The 19,253-nt window shown below is 35.6% G+C and overlaps 1 protein-coding gene across 38 annotated transcripts in view; it reads right to left on the minus strand.

Annotated features, from left to right (window-relative positions):
- Positions 1-19,253, minus strand: part of PTPRD (protein tyrosine phosphatase receptor type D) — a 2,185,700-nt gene that overhangs the window by 307,430 nt on the left and 1,859,017 nt on the right. For all 38 annotated transcript variants that reach the window (XM_049116106.1, XM_049116100.1, XM_049116099.1 and 35 more), the window contains one exon: positions 2,689-2,834. In XM_049116106.1, the coding sequence (XP_048972063.1) occupies positions 2,689-2,834 (146 nt within the window). The remainder of the gene's footprint in view (positions 1-2,688; positions 2,835-19,253) is intronic.

Consider the following 19,253-nt stretch of genomic DNA (forward strand, 5'->3'; position numbering starts at 1 on the left):
GTCCTCTACTCATCTTTTCTAGAACTGTGCTGTGTTCTTCCAGCTGCTCAATGTGTTCTTCCAGCTGCCTTCTGGTTTTGGTGAGGTTTTTTGCATTTCCCTATGACTAAGAGTTCCATGTGCCTAAATTATGAATTGAGAATACCTTGCAAATACATTTATTGGGTTGCTCAATCCCAGATTTTGTGCATAAATGTGTTTATGCCAACCTATGGAAGAAAGATCGAATGTTTTTAAAATATATCCACCTTAGGTACTTTCTGCATTCTATTTATGCTTTAAATTCACAGAGACAGCCAAAGTGTCCCACTTCCCAAAGTACTACAATTTATTTGCAACTCTATTAATGCTCTATTAAGCATATATTTTAGAATGAATCCACTGTGCTGTGATGAGAGAAAAAAGTTTCATAGTTATTAGAATCTTTGTCAAATATATCATAATCATACATCTATCTATCTATATAGATATATAGGTATCTCATGATATATATACATATATATATATCATGGCTTCATGTAGAGAAAGGTTTAAATATCCTTAATGCCAATTTGAATTTTAAGTTTTTTCCAGTTTTATTGAGAAATAATGGGCAAACATCACTGTACAAGGTCTAAGGCATATAACATGATGGTTTGATTTACATGTATTGTGAAATGATTATTACAACAGGTTTAATTAACATCCATTATTTCATATAGATACAATAAAAAGGAAAAAAAGATTTCTTCCTGTGATGAGAAGGCTTAGAACCTACCCTCTTAACAACGTTTGATTACTTGTGTCACTGTATGTTTACATTTCTGGACTATTTGCCACAGTTAGACCTATCCTCGTTCACCAAACACTATACTACATGACACATGCTAGTGCTGTAATTTCCAGTTTTAATCCCCAGTACTGATTGTGCTCTACCTACTTACTCTATGCCAGGCATTGTATTTGCCACTGGAGATACAAGCAGCAAAATAGGTCTTAGAGCGCTCATAGCCTTTATAAACTAGCAAACCAAAAAAAAAAAAAAAATACATTACAGATCTTAAGGATTCTCAACCCAAGACTCACGTCTTGATGCACGTGCCTCATGTAAAAATAATTTTCCTTGACTGTTTATATGATTCTCATCAGGAATTACGTAACGAGCAAAGCTCATGCTTTGAAATGCTTACTATTATAATTTAATCTTTGTTACAAGATTTTGTTAAGAACCTACTGCCAGGCAAGTATGATGTCAAACACCTCTTTGATAAAAAAATTTCAATTTCATCTAAACTAAAATAAATTTGTAGTAAGGATCACACACACATCATTTTCCACATGATATAGGAAACATTTCTCAAAGATTAAGATGTTTTTTATGTTTAATCACTGTTGGTATTTGATTTTCAAACAAACATAATTTTAAAGTTATCATATGTAAACTACAATCTACATTTTTACTTTTACCAGTGTAATTAATTATACCCTTTTTTTTTCTTTTTTTTTTAAATTTATTTTTTATTGGTGTTCAATTTACTAACATACAGAATAACCCCCAGTGCCCATCACCCATTCACTCCCTTAATTATACCCTTTATAAGGTACTTGGACCATTTATTACTCTGTGAAAACTGATTTTTAAAAAGTGAGTAAAATCAAAATGTTCTGAATTTTGTACTTGCTCTGTTTCTTTTAACTAGAAATTGCCTTACCTTTGCCAAACTGTGATTTAGGCCATGAAGTATGTCAGGAACTCAGATAAGAGAAGGTGAGTTTTACAATTTGGGGCAGACTGGAAGATTTGTACTCTCTAAGAATCAAACTATTCTCTTCATGTCTTAAATTTCAGGCATTGTATTGTGTGCTTCTTCCAATTTTTCTCTGCATAGCTTATTACCGATTTTTCGCCTCCAAAACAAGCAACTTTCTGAAACATTAGTCTCCTTAAAAACACTCAAAAATATCTGTTTTATGCTTCATCATTGTCAAGTCACACAGCTTTCTTGAGTGATTTACTCAAAGGATTAACTGCAATATCACCTTGGTATGTTCCTCCAGAGTAGTTCTGAGACCAGTTACTGGAGCTAACTTCTCATTTTAGTTCATGGTGTTTGTAAAACACAGGTGTGAGGTGCTGTGGGCAACTTCATTTGCTGCCCAACATCCATTCCCCTTCTTTCTTGTAAGAGGCATGTGAGTCCCAGATGGGAAAATACTGCTTCCCCATTCCAAGAGTGGGGTTGGATGGAACTGACCTCATTCCTAGCACCAGAGGTAGGTTCTGATTAACTTAAATTAGTTGGTTCGTACCATCAAGTTGTCCATATACACTAGTCCAAGGATAAGCAAGTAACTCAGTAAGAGCTGACAGCAGAGGAAGCTTTCACCCATCTTCTAGACTTGGTTGTGGGAGGATGTGAGACTACCATACTGCAATCTTCAGGGGAAACAGTCTGATAATGAGGCTAACAAATGGATGTTAGACACGGAGCCTGGTACAATCAAATACAAAAGGGAATCACCTGAACCCACAAACTCTTTTTCTAAAAGCCATTTAGAACTAAGTTTTCCAATACAAGCAACAAAAAGATTGCCATATCTCCGTGATTAGGGTACTTCATACTAGAGTAAAACAAGCAAGTAATATATAAGCCAAAGATACAGCAGATACACTTTTCCCCCAGAGAAACAGAACAATGGACCTAATACCTCAAATCTCTGATTGCTGACTTTCTTTCCTTTTTTGTTCCAGACAATTTTAGGTCTTGGGTCTCCTGTAGCTTGGCAAATGAAAGAGGCAACTCCGCCAGAGACCCCAGTCTGGTCAACAGGAGTTCTCGTAAACCTTGGAGGTGCTGAAATAACAAGAAATAAACATCACAATTAGATGGAAAATTGAAACACACACCATCCCCATTGCCACTGCATCCCCTACAGCCCTCGACTTCATTGAGGCCAATGCGCACAAACATATACGCACACACCAGGATAAAGAAAATTAGAAAAGGACCTTTACTTTTAAGGGTAGTTTAAAGGGGAGGGAGGTAACTTTCTGGTCAAGTTATCCGCTAGTGTTTTTATTGCTGAAATCTGTATTAAGGCAGAGATCCAATAACATCCGAAAAGCAACATCACACATTAATTTTTATTACCAGTATAAAAAAAAAATCCAATTTGTCCTCTGTAACAAAATGAGCTCATCAATCAAAGTGAGTAAAATTTTAGCTCTTTGCTTTGATGCCATTATCAGGGTGCTGCCAGAAAGCAGTGCTGCCACTGCTAAGCCATTAAAATTAGTGACATTTAAGAGAAATTCTAGGAAATTTTAAAGAGACAAGAAATATAGCCCTGAATTAGAAGGTTTGGCAAGAAACAGAAATAGGGAAAAATGGTAAAGTGACTCCTTGCCCAGATACTGTGCTCTGTCTTACTTAAAACTTAACTTCATAATTTGCATTAAAAATGAGTCAAAAAGTCCCCAAAATCATAGGAGGAAAAAAAGGAATTTCTGTAAAGGAAGATGTAGACTTTAAGAATCCTAAAGGTGAAAGGCTAGAAGTTAGGGGCTTTTTAAATGTTCTCTACTTCCTTGAAATGTTCCTAACATTCACCCTTTCTCTTCAAAACCCAATTATTATCCATACTGCATTTCTAGATCTAGAAATCTATCATATGGATTTAAATAAAATGGAGATGTTATTTATGCACAAAAATATTCATTATGCTATTTATTTAGCAAAGACCATAAGTACCCTAAATATGAAATAAAATTGGAATTGACAGTGAAATGTATTACAGCATGATGATACAAGTCATACAAATAGTGTTATGTGAGAAATACTTACGATTCAAAGATAAACAACAAAAGCATCAGACACAATTAATACAAGGGATATCAGATAGTAAAGAAAATGCACCCCAAAAAGATGGGACAAACTGTTGCTACTTGGGGGGGGAGGTATAGTCATTATTTTTCCTACATCTTTACATTTTTCTCACATCCTTCAGTTTTTGCAACTATGCTGCAATTAGAATTTTTTAATTTAGAATCATCTTACTTTTTCATTTTCTTATCCCTATTATAAAGTTTCTCTCATACTCTTTTTCAGTTAAATGTTATTGAAAAATAGTTTTAAGCAACTGTAGCTAACATTTATTTAAAAATAATCCTTAGATTTTAAGAAAAAAAAAACAAAGTTCATCACTATTTTCTCATCCCCATTATTTTCTCTGCCTTGTTTTCATGTTTCCCACATGATCCTCCTGCTGGCTTGCTGGTGTGTTCTGACTCTCATCTTGATTTTCCAAGAGTCAGGGAAGCCAGACTCCCATCTCAGCTCCACCATAGTATATGTTTCAGCTTGAGGGGAAAAAATGCCTCACTTTCCTATTAATTTTTTTTATTAATTGATTGATTTGAGAGACCACAAACGTGAGAGAGAAAGGGAGAGCATGGGAGTAGAGAGGAGCAGAAGCAGAGTGAGAGAGAATCTCAAGCAGATTCTGTGCTTACTGCAGAGCCCAACACGGGGCTCCATCTCACAACTCTAAGACCATGACCTGAGCTGAAACCAAGAACTGGAGATAAACTGACTGAGCCAGCCAAGAGCTCCCTAACTTTCCTATTTCTTAACTGTAAAAAAATGAAATGTAAATCAATTTTTTTTAGAGATGCCTTCCACTTTTAATGTTTTCTAGCTTAGTGTATTATCTCCCTGACAAGAGAAAGAAAGAAGAGTGGGAGAGGCATCTTTGTAATGTTAGTGCTGGGAAATTAGTCTCCACCTCAACAAATTCAACTTGGTGATAGCAGAACTGGTGAGAACACAGGTCCCTGTTTGTTCAAGAATACTAGGAAAGAAAGCGGGCTCCCACATCCCTAACTAGATATCACATCCTGCACCATCTTTGGGTGGCAGTACAAATGAGATGATTACCAGAACTGCTGGAAGTACTTAAAATGATCTGAAATGACTAACAGTGAGAAGAATAAAAAACACTGTACACTGATGTCACTCTTCTGGAAACAAACAAACAAAAATGATATTAGAAGTGTTTATGTTTTTCATTCTGCTGTTGCAAACAATGCAAATTGATAATAACCACACACTTGTCAGCATCTAATATGGAAATTATACTCATGCAATTAAAATTCCTAGGGAATTTCCCTAGAAAAATAAAATGTGTTGTATTGCTATACCGCTATAATAACTGTCATTTTTGGAACCTTCCTCTTCAAAGTACAGCTAAAAAAATCATTGACCCTGAATGAAAATGAGTCTTAACAACTTGTTTTCTCCTTTAACTTCCGTTTTGAAATTTCTTGCAAGAATGTGTGAATGAGGTAAAGGGCTATGACATAAAATGACTATGTACTAATCAGAAATTAAGTAAATCTAGAATATAGGATGCTATTCTTATTGCATCAAGTTTTGTTTTGTTTAAGGGATAGTATCCTATTTCTTATTCACAAAAAAAAAAAATTGGAGATCAATAAATAGGAAATGGCTACTAGAACAAGTGCTTCTTAAATCCTGGTGAGTGGGGACACTAAAGAGTGAAATTACTATTAAACATAGAAATCTGACTTCTAAATGGAAAGTACAGAAGGCAAATCCCCCCATATTCTTAGGGAGGTGATGTGACTATCATTCCAGAGTTCAGCTATGTTTCTCGCTTACCTTCATTTTCTGGTCATACCTGAAGTCTTCATGCTAATATTCACAAATATTCAAATCTGTGAGTGTTATGACCACTAATGCTACCATAAAGATTTTATTTTTGAAGAGAAGGTCAAGTAATGAAATTAACATATTGAACTGTGGAAAATGTATTAAAATAATCAGAATCTGCTTCAGATCTGGGACTATTTTCTTAAATCCCACTAAATACCACTGTAGTGACACAGTATTCTGCAAAAACACTTACTGAAAAGGGTCCTTAAATATATTATTTGAAAGCAAGAAATGAAATTGATCACACCACATTTTTTTAAAAAGGTATATCAAGTGCATGTACACAGAGCTTTCTAAAATTTTTTTTAATATAAAAGACATTAGCCTTCACAGACAATAGAATCATGACTTTCTTATGAGATCTGACGTCAATTTTTCCACATTTTCTCACAAAATCCAAACCACAAAAAGGACATAGAGCATCACTCTATGTATGATACAGTGTAGTTTCTAGATAATGTAGTAAAGTCACTCTCTGTGAGCATGTTTGTTGCATAAATAATCATCTTGGCTGGTCAATCTCTAAGACTGATGCTGTCAATGAGAGGCAGCCAGCCAAAGGAAAGAAATGAGAAAGAGAGAAGACCAAACTTAATAACTCCAACAAATGCTGCTTGAGGCAAGTAAAAGTGTTTATTCTCAGAGGGGTATAAAAATATATAGCTCCACTTCCTCCTCTCTAATATCTCAGCTTACTGAAAGAAACTAAATGAATCTTCTCCCTTCTTTTGTCATGGATATTACCCAAATTTAAGTCAGGCTCTGAAGATAGGAAGAGAAGAAAATCCACATAAAAGCATAAAACAAAGACTTTTACTAAAAAATCATACAATATGACAGCCTCAGGTCTAAATAATCAAAATTCCTATGTTTATCCCATGAGATGCACTTAGAGATACACCAAATATTACACTTGGTAAAAAAGGAAGGAAAGGAAGGAAGGAAGGAAGGAAGGAAGGAAGGAAGGAAGGAAGGAGAGAAAGAAAGAAAGAAAGAAAGAAAGAAAGAAGAAAGAAAGAAAGAAAGAAAGAAAGAAAGAAAGAAAGAAAGAAAGAAAGAAAGAAAGGAAAGAAAGAAGAAAGAAAGAAAGAAAGAAGAAAGAAAGAAAGAAAGAAAGAAAGAAAGAAAGAAAGAAAGAAGAAAGAAAGAGTTAAATAGATCAAGAGTTTAAAGATGGAGAGAAAGACATTAAAACTTAACAGTTGGGACGCCTGGGTGGCTCAGCGGTTGAGCGTCTGCCTTCAGCCCAGGGTGTGATCCCGGGGGTCCCAGGATGGAGTCCCACATCACTTCCTGCATGGAGCCTGCTTCTCCCTCTGCCTGTGTCTCTGCCTCTCTCTTTCTCTCTGTCTCTAGTGAATAAATAAATAAAATCTTTAAAAAAAAAAAAAGAAAAGAAAACTCTAATCTTTCCTTAAAAAAAAAAAGCAAAACTTTACAGTCACCAGTACTTATATAGTCCCCCTTCCATTATTACTGCTATCACCTAAACCTGCCAGCACTGTGCTTTGCAAATACATTCCTGATCAAGCTGGTTTTGACAAGTGAGGAGTATGACCTTTCATTAAACTAATGCTGGGCACTGCAGAGGTCAAATTACTGTTAAGCCCAGAAAGTCTGTTTTCTAAATGGAAAACAGAAAAGCTAAACATGCATATGAGTCAGAGCAGAGGCAGGGCTGATATTCTAAAACATATCTGCCATGCTCACTTGCTGTTTTCAGAGATTATGCATTCTCAGGATACAGACACCAGCTCTGGGAATCTGGTAGATTATTCTTCCCTACACAGCTCAAGAGGAGTCACAAACTGCATGATTTTTGTTTCTAAGAGGTTAGTTTGTTTCTTTAAATATAACCAATACACAGTACCTTTGCATCTAATAATCATCGTAATATGCCATATCAGGTTTCAAGTTGCTAGGTTTTCTAAAGACAAGGAGATTAGCCCAACAAACAGTTATTAAATGAATTGGATAGATCCTAACAAGACCAGCAAGCTGTCTTTGACCATCCTTAACAAAGTGCTCTATCAAGGACAAAACTCTCCCCTTAGTACACTATATTAGATAGAGCTAGACATTAATGGGGGAGAACCATTGAAATCTTCTAGTAACATCCATGCAAGAAAGGAATTTATGAGAAATCCTTAAAGGTTAAAAAGACAACTCAGATTTGCAGTAACTTGATTGGCCAACTGAGAATCACTTGAAACCAATTCACAGAAAGGGCTACATACTACAAAAGTGAAGGGAAGCAATGAGAGTGCCATTTGTCTAATTTAACTGTAATGAATAAGCCGCTTCTATAGACATCAAGGAATTATGAAGAATGAGGGACAAAACTAACAGCATGTAACTAATTGGCTTTGTTTCTTTCAGCTGATTAACATTTTCTTAAATAGAGAGTTCTGTTTTTAAAGGGATATTTGTCATAATAATGTACTTAAAATCTTGAAAGGGGAAGGTTAATGATGCTATTTAATGATACTAAGGCAGAGGATGAGGGAATGTTCAGTAGGAATATGTAGGTAGTTCTGTCCTTAAGAATCTGCCTCCCAAAAAGGTGTCTGTAAAATTTATGAGACTGTCAGCGGAATTCATCCCTGCTTTTTCTTTCTCTGTAAGTATTAGGAAGGGAAGCTCAGGAACAGGGCCTCTGCGGTGGAGTAAACAATGCAGAGCATAGCAGAAGAAACAGGGGTGCTCTAAGGCTCTAAGGATAAGGGCCAGGTCTGAAAGTAAATGACTCCTGGGGTTTTATAGCCCCTTCCTGCCACAACACACTCCTTCCCACTGCCACAAGCACAAAGAGTGGCTAGAGTTTAGTGGATGATGAATTTTGTTATGATTAATTTGATCTTTACTGGGCAGGAATGGAGGAAGGAAAGTGTATCTGAGATATCAGCAAAACTACAGGGGCACATGAAAAGAAAAAAGAGGAAGGTCCCAAAGTTGACGCATCTCTATAAGGAAGGCAGAAGTGTGGTGCACACACCAGGTTGGACTGGTTTCTATGGCACATGTTCTACATAAACTGGGGCTGTTGGAAATATCTATCCTATCACAATGGATCTGAATAGCTTCATGTCTGATATCTATGGCCAGAATAGACCTTCAACGTCAAAGAGATTTTTTTTGAGTCATCAATGATGCTGTCCTTCAATCTTACTGCCTTAAAATTTGACTTAAGAAGCACTACACTTCAAAATGGGATAAAGAAATAATTAATCTCTACTGAATTCCATGCAGTGGACTATTTGTTCTACACCTCACATGCAACGTTTTCCACAGTCCTGCAAGATGACAGCATTCCTCCAATTTTACAGAATCACGGAAATCTTTACAGTACTACAAAGGTTTGGAAGGAAAGAGGGAAAAATGGGAAAAAGGAAGGAAGGCTCACTGAAGTTATGAGTGAGTCATGGACTTCTGATCTAATTGTGAAGCCCCAATATTTTCACTGTGCCAAACAGGAAGACGGAAAGTTACAATGACACTGCATTGACAATATGGGATAATTCAATTTATTGTATACTTCCAAATCCGTTTTAGTTAACTATTAAATATATACTGTTTCCTCAAGTACTTTGTGCTGTATTACAGCAATTATTATTCACTTGTTAAGTGAAAAAGCTCATTCAAAAGGTCTATTGAAATTGTTCTTCTAATTTCCAGGAGCCAATTTAAATCAGGGATAAATGAACTATGATGCCTAGTCAGCAGAAAAAAAAATTGATGACACAAAATTCATAAACAGGTCACATAAATGCCAAGGTTAGTAGGGTAGAATGCTTTTACACTACTTAATGTATACATTACATTTGTTCGCGGTGGATAAAGATAAATACTCCACCAATGTTCTTGCCATCGATTCCCCTTTTCCTTTCCAGAGCATTCCAATGATATATTTTAGGTGTGTCTACAACACTAACTATATTAAGGCTACAACTTGCAATGCTTTGAAAATGACTCTGAAGCATCCCTCCATTGGGTAGACAGATGTCTACACCTCTGAATAACTATCAATATTCAAGTTGACAAAGGATTGATATACACACTGACAGAAAGGAGAGGAACTGGAAGGGAAGAAGGATAGGAAGAAGAAATTGCATGTAATGGACAGATATCTCTCACTTGAACTTTTTGTCAATGTTGACTCCTCCTTTCTAATCGCTTGAAAGATTACCTGGCAGTGTCCAAAGTCATTCTCATGGAAACACACCATGCCATCTGCCTTCCCAACCCTCCTTCTCTTACTGTTTCCATTTCTATTTACGGCACTTCCAAACACCCAACCCTGCAGCCCTGACATCTTCTTTGTCTTCTTCTCCACATCACTACCACTCACTTTTTAGTCCTACAGATTCTGTTTCTACTACTGCCTCATGCCTCTTTTTTTCATATCCAGCAACAATTACCATGATTCTCCTGTAAAGATGGACATTAGAATCACTTGAGAGCCTTAAACAAACAAGCAAACAAACAAAACCATAGGTACTTAGACTCCATTTCATACGAATTAAAAGAAAATCATTGGGTAGGGATGGGTAATGAATTTCCAGAGGACTCTTATGTCCAGCCAGGTTTGAGAATCATTTGAGGATACCATAGTAACTGAACTTTCCCCTCTGGTGAGGGTTCACTTCAAGTATTTCTTGTTACAATCAGTATCACACATTACTGCTGATTCTTTTCTCTCTCCTTGTTACTCTTTGAGTTTTTTAAAAATGCATCTATGATTAAAGCTCTTTTCCACTCAAAAGAAACACACAAATAAATGCATTTTGTAGCTTACCACTGTCAAAACCAGAAATTTTCTTTGGCTTTAAGATCTTTCAAAGCTCCTGCCAACCTGTATTTTCCAAATGTTTCTACCTTTGCCCATCAAGAAACTAAAATTCCCTGCCTCTGTGTCCTAGTATATGCTTTTCCCTTGCACAAAATGCTTTCTCCCACATTTTTTATTTTATAGAAGTCTTCCATTTTCAATCCCATTAAATATCGTGAAGCCTTCTTTGAGCCACCCATCTGAATGAAATCCACTCTTCTTTTCTCTCTTCTTGTATCTCTTATCTCTTTTTATATCTCTCTTATGAGTTTGCACAGTCTATATTTTATTACAGTTATTTTATGCTCATGTATTTCTCTCCCTTCACATTAATTGAACCTTGAGAGAAGCATCTGTGACCTGGTCATCTCTGAAGTCCCATAACTCCTAATTGCTCCCGGCACATAGTAAGAGTTCATTGCATATACACACATGGTAAAAGGCTCTCCAAGTTTCTACACCCCCTCGTCCTTGGCTATACACCTTTTGAGTATTTCGGATGGATAGTAATATTGTAAACATGATTAATGTGCCTCTATTTGAATTATGTTTACTTACAGTATCAATCAGCTGCAGAATGCAAATTTTATGTAATACACATTGACACCATAAAACAGTGATGTGACATGGTGGGAGCTGACAGAACCATACCGGGTTCAAGTTGGCAAAATGTAGCAGAACCAAATTACACATTCATATGTCCACCTTAGGACTGAATTCAGATGAAGTATAACAATGCAATGAATTTCATCTTTTTTATGAATTCACACCACCTCATTGTTATCACATTGTTATCCATCTCTCTGGCTCTTTTTTTGCGTTTCATATTTAAGTAAAATGATCTTATCTATTATACATAACAATATACTTATTATACATAAATTAGAAAACAAATAAAAGAAATTTTAAACATCCTAATGGTTATCACCTTGATGAATAGCTTTTAAGAATTTTTCTATGCCCATTTAATATTTAATAATTCGTATAAAAAAGAGCTTATACTATATTTTGTAGTCTGCATTTTATTTAAGGTATATATCCTTTGTCAGTAAGTTTTTAAATAGAATATCGTTTTTATATTATAAAGCACATGGACAATATTTTAATTTACTACTAAACAGACTATTTCTAATTTCTCTATATTATAAAAAATGTTTTAATGATTATATCCTTGCACATATGTGAGATCCATATATGTGATTCATTCTTACATGTAAAATTTCAATACATACGATGCATTCCTATATGCAAAACTATTTGATCAAAAATTGTATGTTTTTAAAACTTTTATACATTTTTAAATAACTCGTACATAAATGGGAAAAAATATATTCAGAGTATCCAATTACCTAGACTACTGAAAAAGCTCAAAATTCTCACTTTATCATTGGCCAAATTTTTATCCCTTTGAGCTAAACAGGAGAGAGAAAAGGTGAAGGTCAGAGAGTGACTGGTTTTGAGGAGAAAACCAGAAAATCTACCCCCTTAAAAAAGAATCATCTTCAAATACTTCCCTAACCCTGCCTTTTACATTTCTGCTTAGGACAACAGAGTATAAGGTAAATACTCAGTGGTGAACATTTATAGACCAGTGAAGAAAGAGGAAAAGGATGAAGAAAAAAAATTTACAAAACATAACTACTGAGAATAGTATTTAAACATTATAGAAAAAAATAATTTTCAATTTAAAAATGTCAAGGCACTGAAGTTCATTTTATTCTTTTTAAAAAGTTGTTTTTTAAAAAAAATCTTGTAGAGATGAGATTATATATGAACTCCGTTTAACAGTTAAATAAATTTCTAGTGTGTCCTATGTCAAGATATATTAATACCTGGTCATAAACACTTGTTTGACAGCAGTAAAAGTCGTATGGCCTCACCACTGTAACTTTTTTTTGTAACATATAGCCATGGGATATTATGACCAAAACAAACAATCCCCTACATTCACTGTGTCTGGACCATAAAACCTCTCTGAACTATTGACATGCTTAGTAAGACTGGCCATCTGTTTTGGTGTAAGATGCTCACAGTAACCACTGGTTTAGTGATATAAATTTCAGAAAGGCAGCCAGTGGTCTTGAATCACTCTTAGATACAATCTGTAAAGCCATTCCTACCATTCTCTATGCCAGAGTCATGCATTCTTAACGAAAACATGTTATCAGCAGCACCATCTAGATATTTACTCATTTTCCACTTTAAGCCTCCTGGTTTGCTTACTAGCTACTTATGCATTCAAAATACACAGACCGCATATCCGTTTTCGTTCAATAGAGTGATAAAGGCCTTTATGCTGAAACAGATGAAAAGTCATGCAATCTCCCAGTCTCATTCAGTAAAGATGTAGGCAAATGACACAATATTTATTGGCTTTTTTCATATTTCCTCTAAATGGTAATATACTCACAAGGCTCTTTAAACAGACACTGTTTTTGACAAAAAAAAAAAAAAAAAGAAATAAGAAGAAGAAGAAAGAAAGAAAGAAACTGCACCGACCCTTTAGCATCTTTTTATAGAATTAGTTTTCAAAGCAGATTCATTTACATCATTCACTGCTAATTTACTCATTAATCATAATTTATCACATCAGATGTGCTGATCATCATTAAAAGTAACCATTTATTCTTCATTCTAACCTGCTGCTTATCATGTACCTGCAAATTGGATCACACAGGAAATGTAATTGGCTTATTTGAAAAGGAACATGAGCATAGATGTAATTGAAGTGGCAAAGAAAGAAAAAATAAAAGATAAAACAATACCACCTTTGGCATTTCCCCCCGATTTTCCCCCAATTTTACATTACCAAAATACAGAACATGTTCGCTATTACTTCCCCTCTAAGAAATTTCCAATATATCAATTACATAAATTATGGTTTATTATTGCTTCAGAGGAACTAGAATGGTATGCTGTGCTGGCTTCATTTTAGACACCAGTAGCAAGTCAATGCCACAAAGAAAAGATCTGCTGATATCACTATCAGTGCTTTGAGCCAATATGAGGTACTATTCATAAGTTCTGCCTTCCAACCAAGTGAGGTGTTACTATAACTGGCAAAAGCCTGGGTCATTTCTTATAAGATAGATCCATCTTCCTGGAATAAAGGGACCGCAAGTTTTCATTTATCATTTTCACACTGGTAAATTTGCAAGGTACTTTGGAAAATAAAAATGACTAAAATATCCCCAAGTAGGTCTAACATGGAAGGGGTATATGTGCCTTCAGTAAGTAGTAAAACAGATGACAAAATGATATTCAAATGTATTTCTTAGAGAAATTTAGAATCATTATCATAGGAAAACCTCATGGAGACAAAAGAGCATCTCCTGACATATACTGTTTTGATATGTTACAAAAATGACCTAAAAGAGAATATTGGAAAAATAAAATGCCAGGGTATTTATTACACATGACATATTAATTATAGAATATAGTTTTAAAATAAGTAGGATAGCATTTCCTAAAGAAAGTCTATAATCAATATTATCTTCTTTTTTTAAAAAAGGTTTTCTTTATTTATTCATGAGAGACAGAGAGAGAGAGAGGCAGAGACACAGACAGAGGGAGAAGCAGGCTCCCAGCAGGGAGCCCAATGTGAGACTCGATCCCAGGACTCTGTGATCATGTCTTGAGCCAAAGGCAGACACTCAACCACAGTTAGACCAATACTTGCTAGAGATCATAATACACTGAGTTTCTAAGGCTTATGTCATAGCTTCATTCTGTGTAATATCTAGCATACTGAAGGCATTCAATGCCTTTTAAAAAGGCATAATTACTTTGGTCATATGGATATTTTATGTATGAGTCTTTGTCCTTGCAGATATTTTCCACAAAATTTAGATTTTTTTTTTAAATTCACTTCTCTGTAGACACAAAGCCAAAGAGGTATTTGGCAGTGATTTGCAGGATTCCAAATATTCTCATTCAATATTAGGTAACTATTAGAACCAATAACATTTTGTAGGATATTAAAAATACTCATTTTCTGGTATCCTTCCAACTGAACACATGTAGCAAGCAAAAGAATGGTTTTTATTTTACATATTAAATCCATCCTTTCTAAAATAAAATCAAATTCTTTTTTAGAGTCAAGAGAAAGAATCTGCATTCATACGACACAAGTTGAGGAGAGTATTCCATTGAATTTAATCTTGCTAAAGAGTGATTGATCTATGCATTCTCAAAGAGTAGCCCGTTACCCACCCATTCTCAAATTCTACTCAGTGAACTATTTAGGGGTACAAAAGATGGAAAGCATGACAACTGGTTTATGCTAGAGCTGTGAAGTCATGTACAAGCAAGCTATGATAATAATAGGCGATCACCCAGGGACATAGACTGGCTATGTCCACACAAAAACTCAAGTTGACATTAATTGGATCTTGGCACAAAGAGGACAGGGTACAATTCCTTGGTTTGTAGATGAAAATAAACCTTTAAAGAACTTTAATAAAATGAGCCCTAGATAGAACAGAGTATAATGCTGTAATCTAATTCTTGCTCTTTCTATTTTTTTAGCTCTGTCTCTGTAAAATAACCCTATCAGCATTTCCATGACAGCATGTTAAATCTGAGGAGGAAATGTCTCATTCTTGCCGCCTGTGAGCTGAAACACATACAGATTTATAAAGCCAACAAGAGGAGGGGGAAGGGCCTTTTGGTTTTTTTGGGTCTCGCTTTTTTTTGTTTTTTTTTGTTTTTGTTTTTGTTTTTTCCTGTCATTGAAATCTGTTATGCTCTGGCCAGTGATTTTGTTCCCATTTTCTCTAACAGCATCCTATTTATCTACACAAATACCCATCTCACCCCTCTTGGTAAGAGAATTTTGTTGACATCTGAACCTAGAGACACGAGGTAACACTACTCAAATAGTCTGGAAACGCTTTTTCAGTCAGATTAGTTTTCAAATATCAAGTCCCTAATTTGTATCCCTGGGCAGTGCAGACCCTGGTACCAGCTCATTTCGGTGCAGATTATGCATGCTTTTCTAGAGAAACACATTATCTGAGCCCCAGGAATATGGGAGGGATTCCAAAACAGCATAGACAGTGAGGACCTTTATTTGCCAACTAACTTTTCCCCCATTCTCTAATTTACAACTCAGGGTAGTAAGAAAGAAAACAAAAGATATTCCCACAGAAAAATAATCTTTTTGAAAAACCTGCAAACGAGGTTTTAATTATACTATTTACCAATATAGACTGTGTAAAGAAATAAATTGGAGCATTACTTACTATGGCTTTCTTTCTTTCTTTTTTTTTTTTTCCTAATTTAAGTGTTGCAAGTAACATCACAGCAATCTAAGTTAGTTTTGTGACAAATTATTAGGACACTTATTTTAGAAGGAAAATCAGCCATTAATTACTGCCCTGGCAACATGGCTATTGTTCAGAGCAAAACAGAAGCTGTGGCTGACAGCTGACGGGCCCAACCCCCTGCTATCCTCAGAACACATTTGCAGATACGCAGAGCCTCTTGCCAGACCCAAGCATGCTGTAGCCACCCTTTCATCCAGCAGGGTTACACCATTATCTTTGCTGACTACAATAAAATGACACCATTTTGGGACCTCCTGCAAGGCTGGACATAGCTTTAGATGCGAAAAATACTGTATTAATTATTAACGATTCCAATTACACAATAATACTGGCCTTCTTTGCACCATTCTAAAATATTGCTGTAAAACCTGAGCACATTTTTAGATACATGCCCCACAGTATTTTTGGTAATAATCACAAATTGTTATAAAAAGGAAGAAAATGGTTCCCTTGTATTTGTGTAACAGGAGCATTTGTGAATAAATGCCGGCCACATATGTGAGAATCTGGATAAAGTTAATCTTTCAGAATTAGAAAAAGGGCTTCTAGATTATCCTGGGATAAACCTTGATTAAGTACCAAATGAAAAGATAAAGTGTCTGGGATGCTAAAAGTTGATGCATGCTACTTCTTTCCCTGAATCATCATCTAATTAATCATAGTCACTAATTTAATCAAAGGAAATAGTGCCTTAAAGCTCTTTGCATCACCTTTGTCAAATTTTACTACCTGAAGTCTTTGGAAACCCAGTGAGAGTCAAAGCTCTTTTTTGAGGTAGATCTAAAAAATACCATGAACTAGATCTTTTTTCGGGGCTGGAGTTTCAGAGGGAAAAGACAAAAGAGGAAGCTAAAGGGATGGTCTGCAATTAATAGTTAAATATGCATCAGTTACTACAATTCACTAAATAAATATCCTTTGGGGTTATCAGTGTTTTTCTGAGGCAAAAGAAACAGAGAAAGATAAAACCAGTGTTCAGAATCTACAAAGCAAAGCAGTCGCAACACTTATGCTCGAAACTGAACTAAATGATAAGCATTTGGGAACATGGTCATTATTTTGCAAAGGGTCAATATGAAGGCACCGCCCTGCTGTACCACCGAGCTGAGTTCTAACAGTCACACTGCTCCCACCAGAAGTCCTGGTGTTCCCGGAAGTCTTTCCCACACTGGACATTTGCCTTAAGATCCCCAGTCAGTTCAAGAGCACACCTTGCTCCCTTCTCATGTCAAAGGGTTGAACCTTGCCTGGTAAATCCCAGCACTGTGTGGGCTAGTGCCACTGTAAATTCATGCTTTTAGACTCAACAGGACCCTGCATCATCCATCAATCATCCATCCACCCTGCACCACTCTCCAGAAGCCTGTCTTACGCAGACCTCTCACCTCCAAGAGATTGATGCTCTTGCTCCTACTTCAACAGGGAAAATAATGCCATCTGGCATGAATTCAATGGAGCCACATCCTCTCTGCCGTATAAGAACCTCCCTTCAGTTTATCCTGTTCCACACCAATAGCTTCTCTTGTTTTTTGATTCCCTCTCATCATCTTGAGTATCCATTGCTCCCTGTCTATACACAATCAGCATCTTTCTCTCTCTCTCTCAAACTCCTTCCCCTTTGGACCAGAGTCTCTCACAACTGATATTCTGAGTCAGATTCTTCTTCCATGGAATTGGCCTATGTATTTTAGGATAAACATCCTACAGCAGCATCTCTGGCCTCTTTTACTAGATGCCAGTAATGCCCTCTCGCTCCAGTTGTGAAAGGAAAACAGGGCCAACTGTCCCCTGAGAAGATGTTCTAAGGTTTAGGGACAAAAAACATATCACATCCTAGGCATCCCAACAGCCTCCAGCCAACCAGGATAGTTGGTCACCCTAGCTTAGGCCGTGCCAATTACTTGCTCGATTACTCCCCATTCTGTACCTCTCTGTTCCTTTATAAGTATTACCATTGCTGCACATTTCACACTGCTCCTGTCTCCCCTGTGAGACTGTGAGACAAGAAGAATGACCTGTAGCAGGCATTCCTCTAATATTAAAACTCTAAGAATTGTGCTTCCATTAAAGTTTACTGAAGTATCAGTGATTGCGTGAGATTCAACTAACTATACAACTTTCATATAAGGACATATTTTGGCTAAGGCCATAATGTAGTAAAAAATAAATACCAATTATGCACCTAATTTATACTTTTATTAAGGATTTTTTTGTTATGCTCTATGAATATAAGCCAGTGGAAATATATATGTGTGTTTATATATAAATATACATATATATGCGTATATATGTATGTGTGTGTTTGTGTGTGTGTGTGTATATATATATGTATATATATGTATGTGTGTGTGTATACACACAGAATATATTCCTTTTATCAAACACTGCTGATAAAAATAAATTTAATACACGAACATGGTAATTGTCACCCTATGTAGGCAAATCTATCCCTGGATTTTAACTGTGATGAAGGAAATCTTATTCAAGACCATTAACTTGCCTGGTCTGTACTGACAACTCAAGTTGATCCTAATACGTGATATCATTAGCTCGCTCGTGTGCACTCTCTCTCTTTCTTCCACTATTTTTTTTTTCTTTTTGTTCTCTATTTGATTTTCTTCCCCTTGTATGTCTTTTTGGCAAATTTTTGTGGTGTTTGTGTTTTGTTTATTTTTAAGCAAAATGACTTCATATATTAACATACAAGGCAATATGAATTTATGTAAGACTCCTAAACCTAAGTAGGATATGTAATTGGAATTATGTTAATAATTAACAATGATGGTGAAAATAAATAATAGTTTAAAAGAAAGTAAAAATGAGAACACATTTATCACAAAGTCATAAATCCAGACTAGCTGAGAAAGCACTCAACTCTCTGATTATGCAAAAATACATGGAACATTTTATATATAAAGTAATTTCACACAGGGTGTTTTTCCTAAAGGACCAAAACAATTCACAATCTCCACTCTCTTGCCCTGCCTCTATGGGAAAATGTATTTTATAATTGTGAATAGAATACATACTTTAATGGCAGAAAGGTTAATGTGCCCTTTGCAGCCAGAATTTAGGGTGTAATCGCAAAGCATTCAATAACACAATTTGCTTTTAAGTATACAGTGACCATTCACCTCCCAAATTATAAAAAGTACTTTCCAGAAATAGTGTCCTTTATCTCACTGCTTTATATACTGAACTTCTACACTTAAAATTTTAAGCAACAAAAATATAAATATGAAAGTGCACACATAAAAGCATAAAGGGAATTAAAAAGCTTTGAAAAAGTCATTTGTGAATGAGCAGATATATTTTGGCCACTACCACATGACCCTGGAAATGCCATATACATGAACTTTTTCAGAATTTTTACATTTCTTTTGA

Source organism: Canis lupus, chromosome 11, assembly GCF_003254725.2.
Source record: "Canis lupus dingo isolate Sandy chromosome 11, ASM325472v2, whole genome shotgun sequence".
NCBI classification, from domain to species: Eukaryota; Metazoa; Chordata; class Mammalia; order Carnivora; family Canidae; genus Canis; species Canis lupus.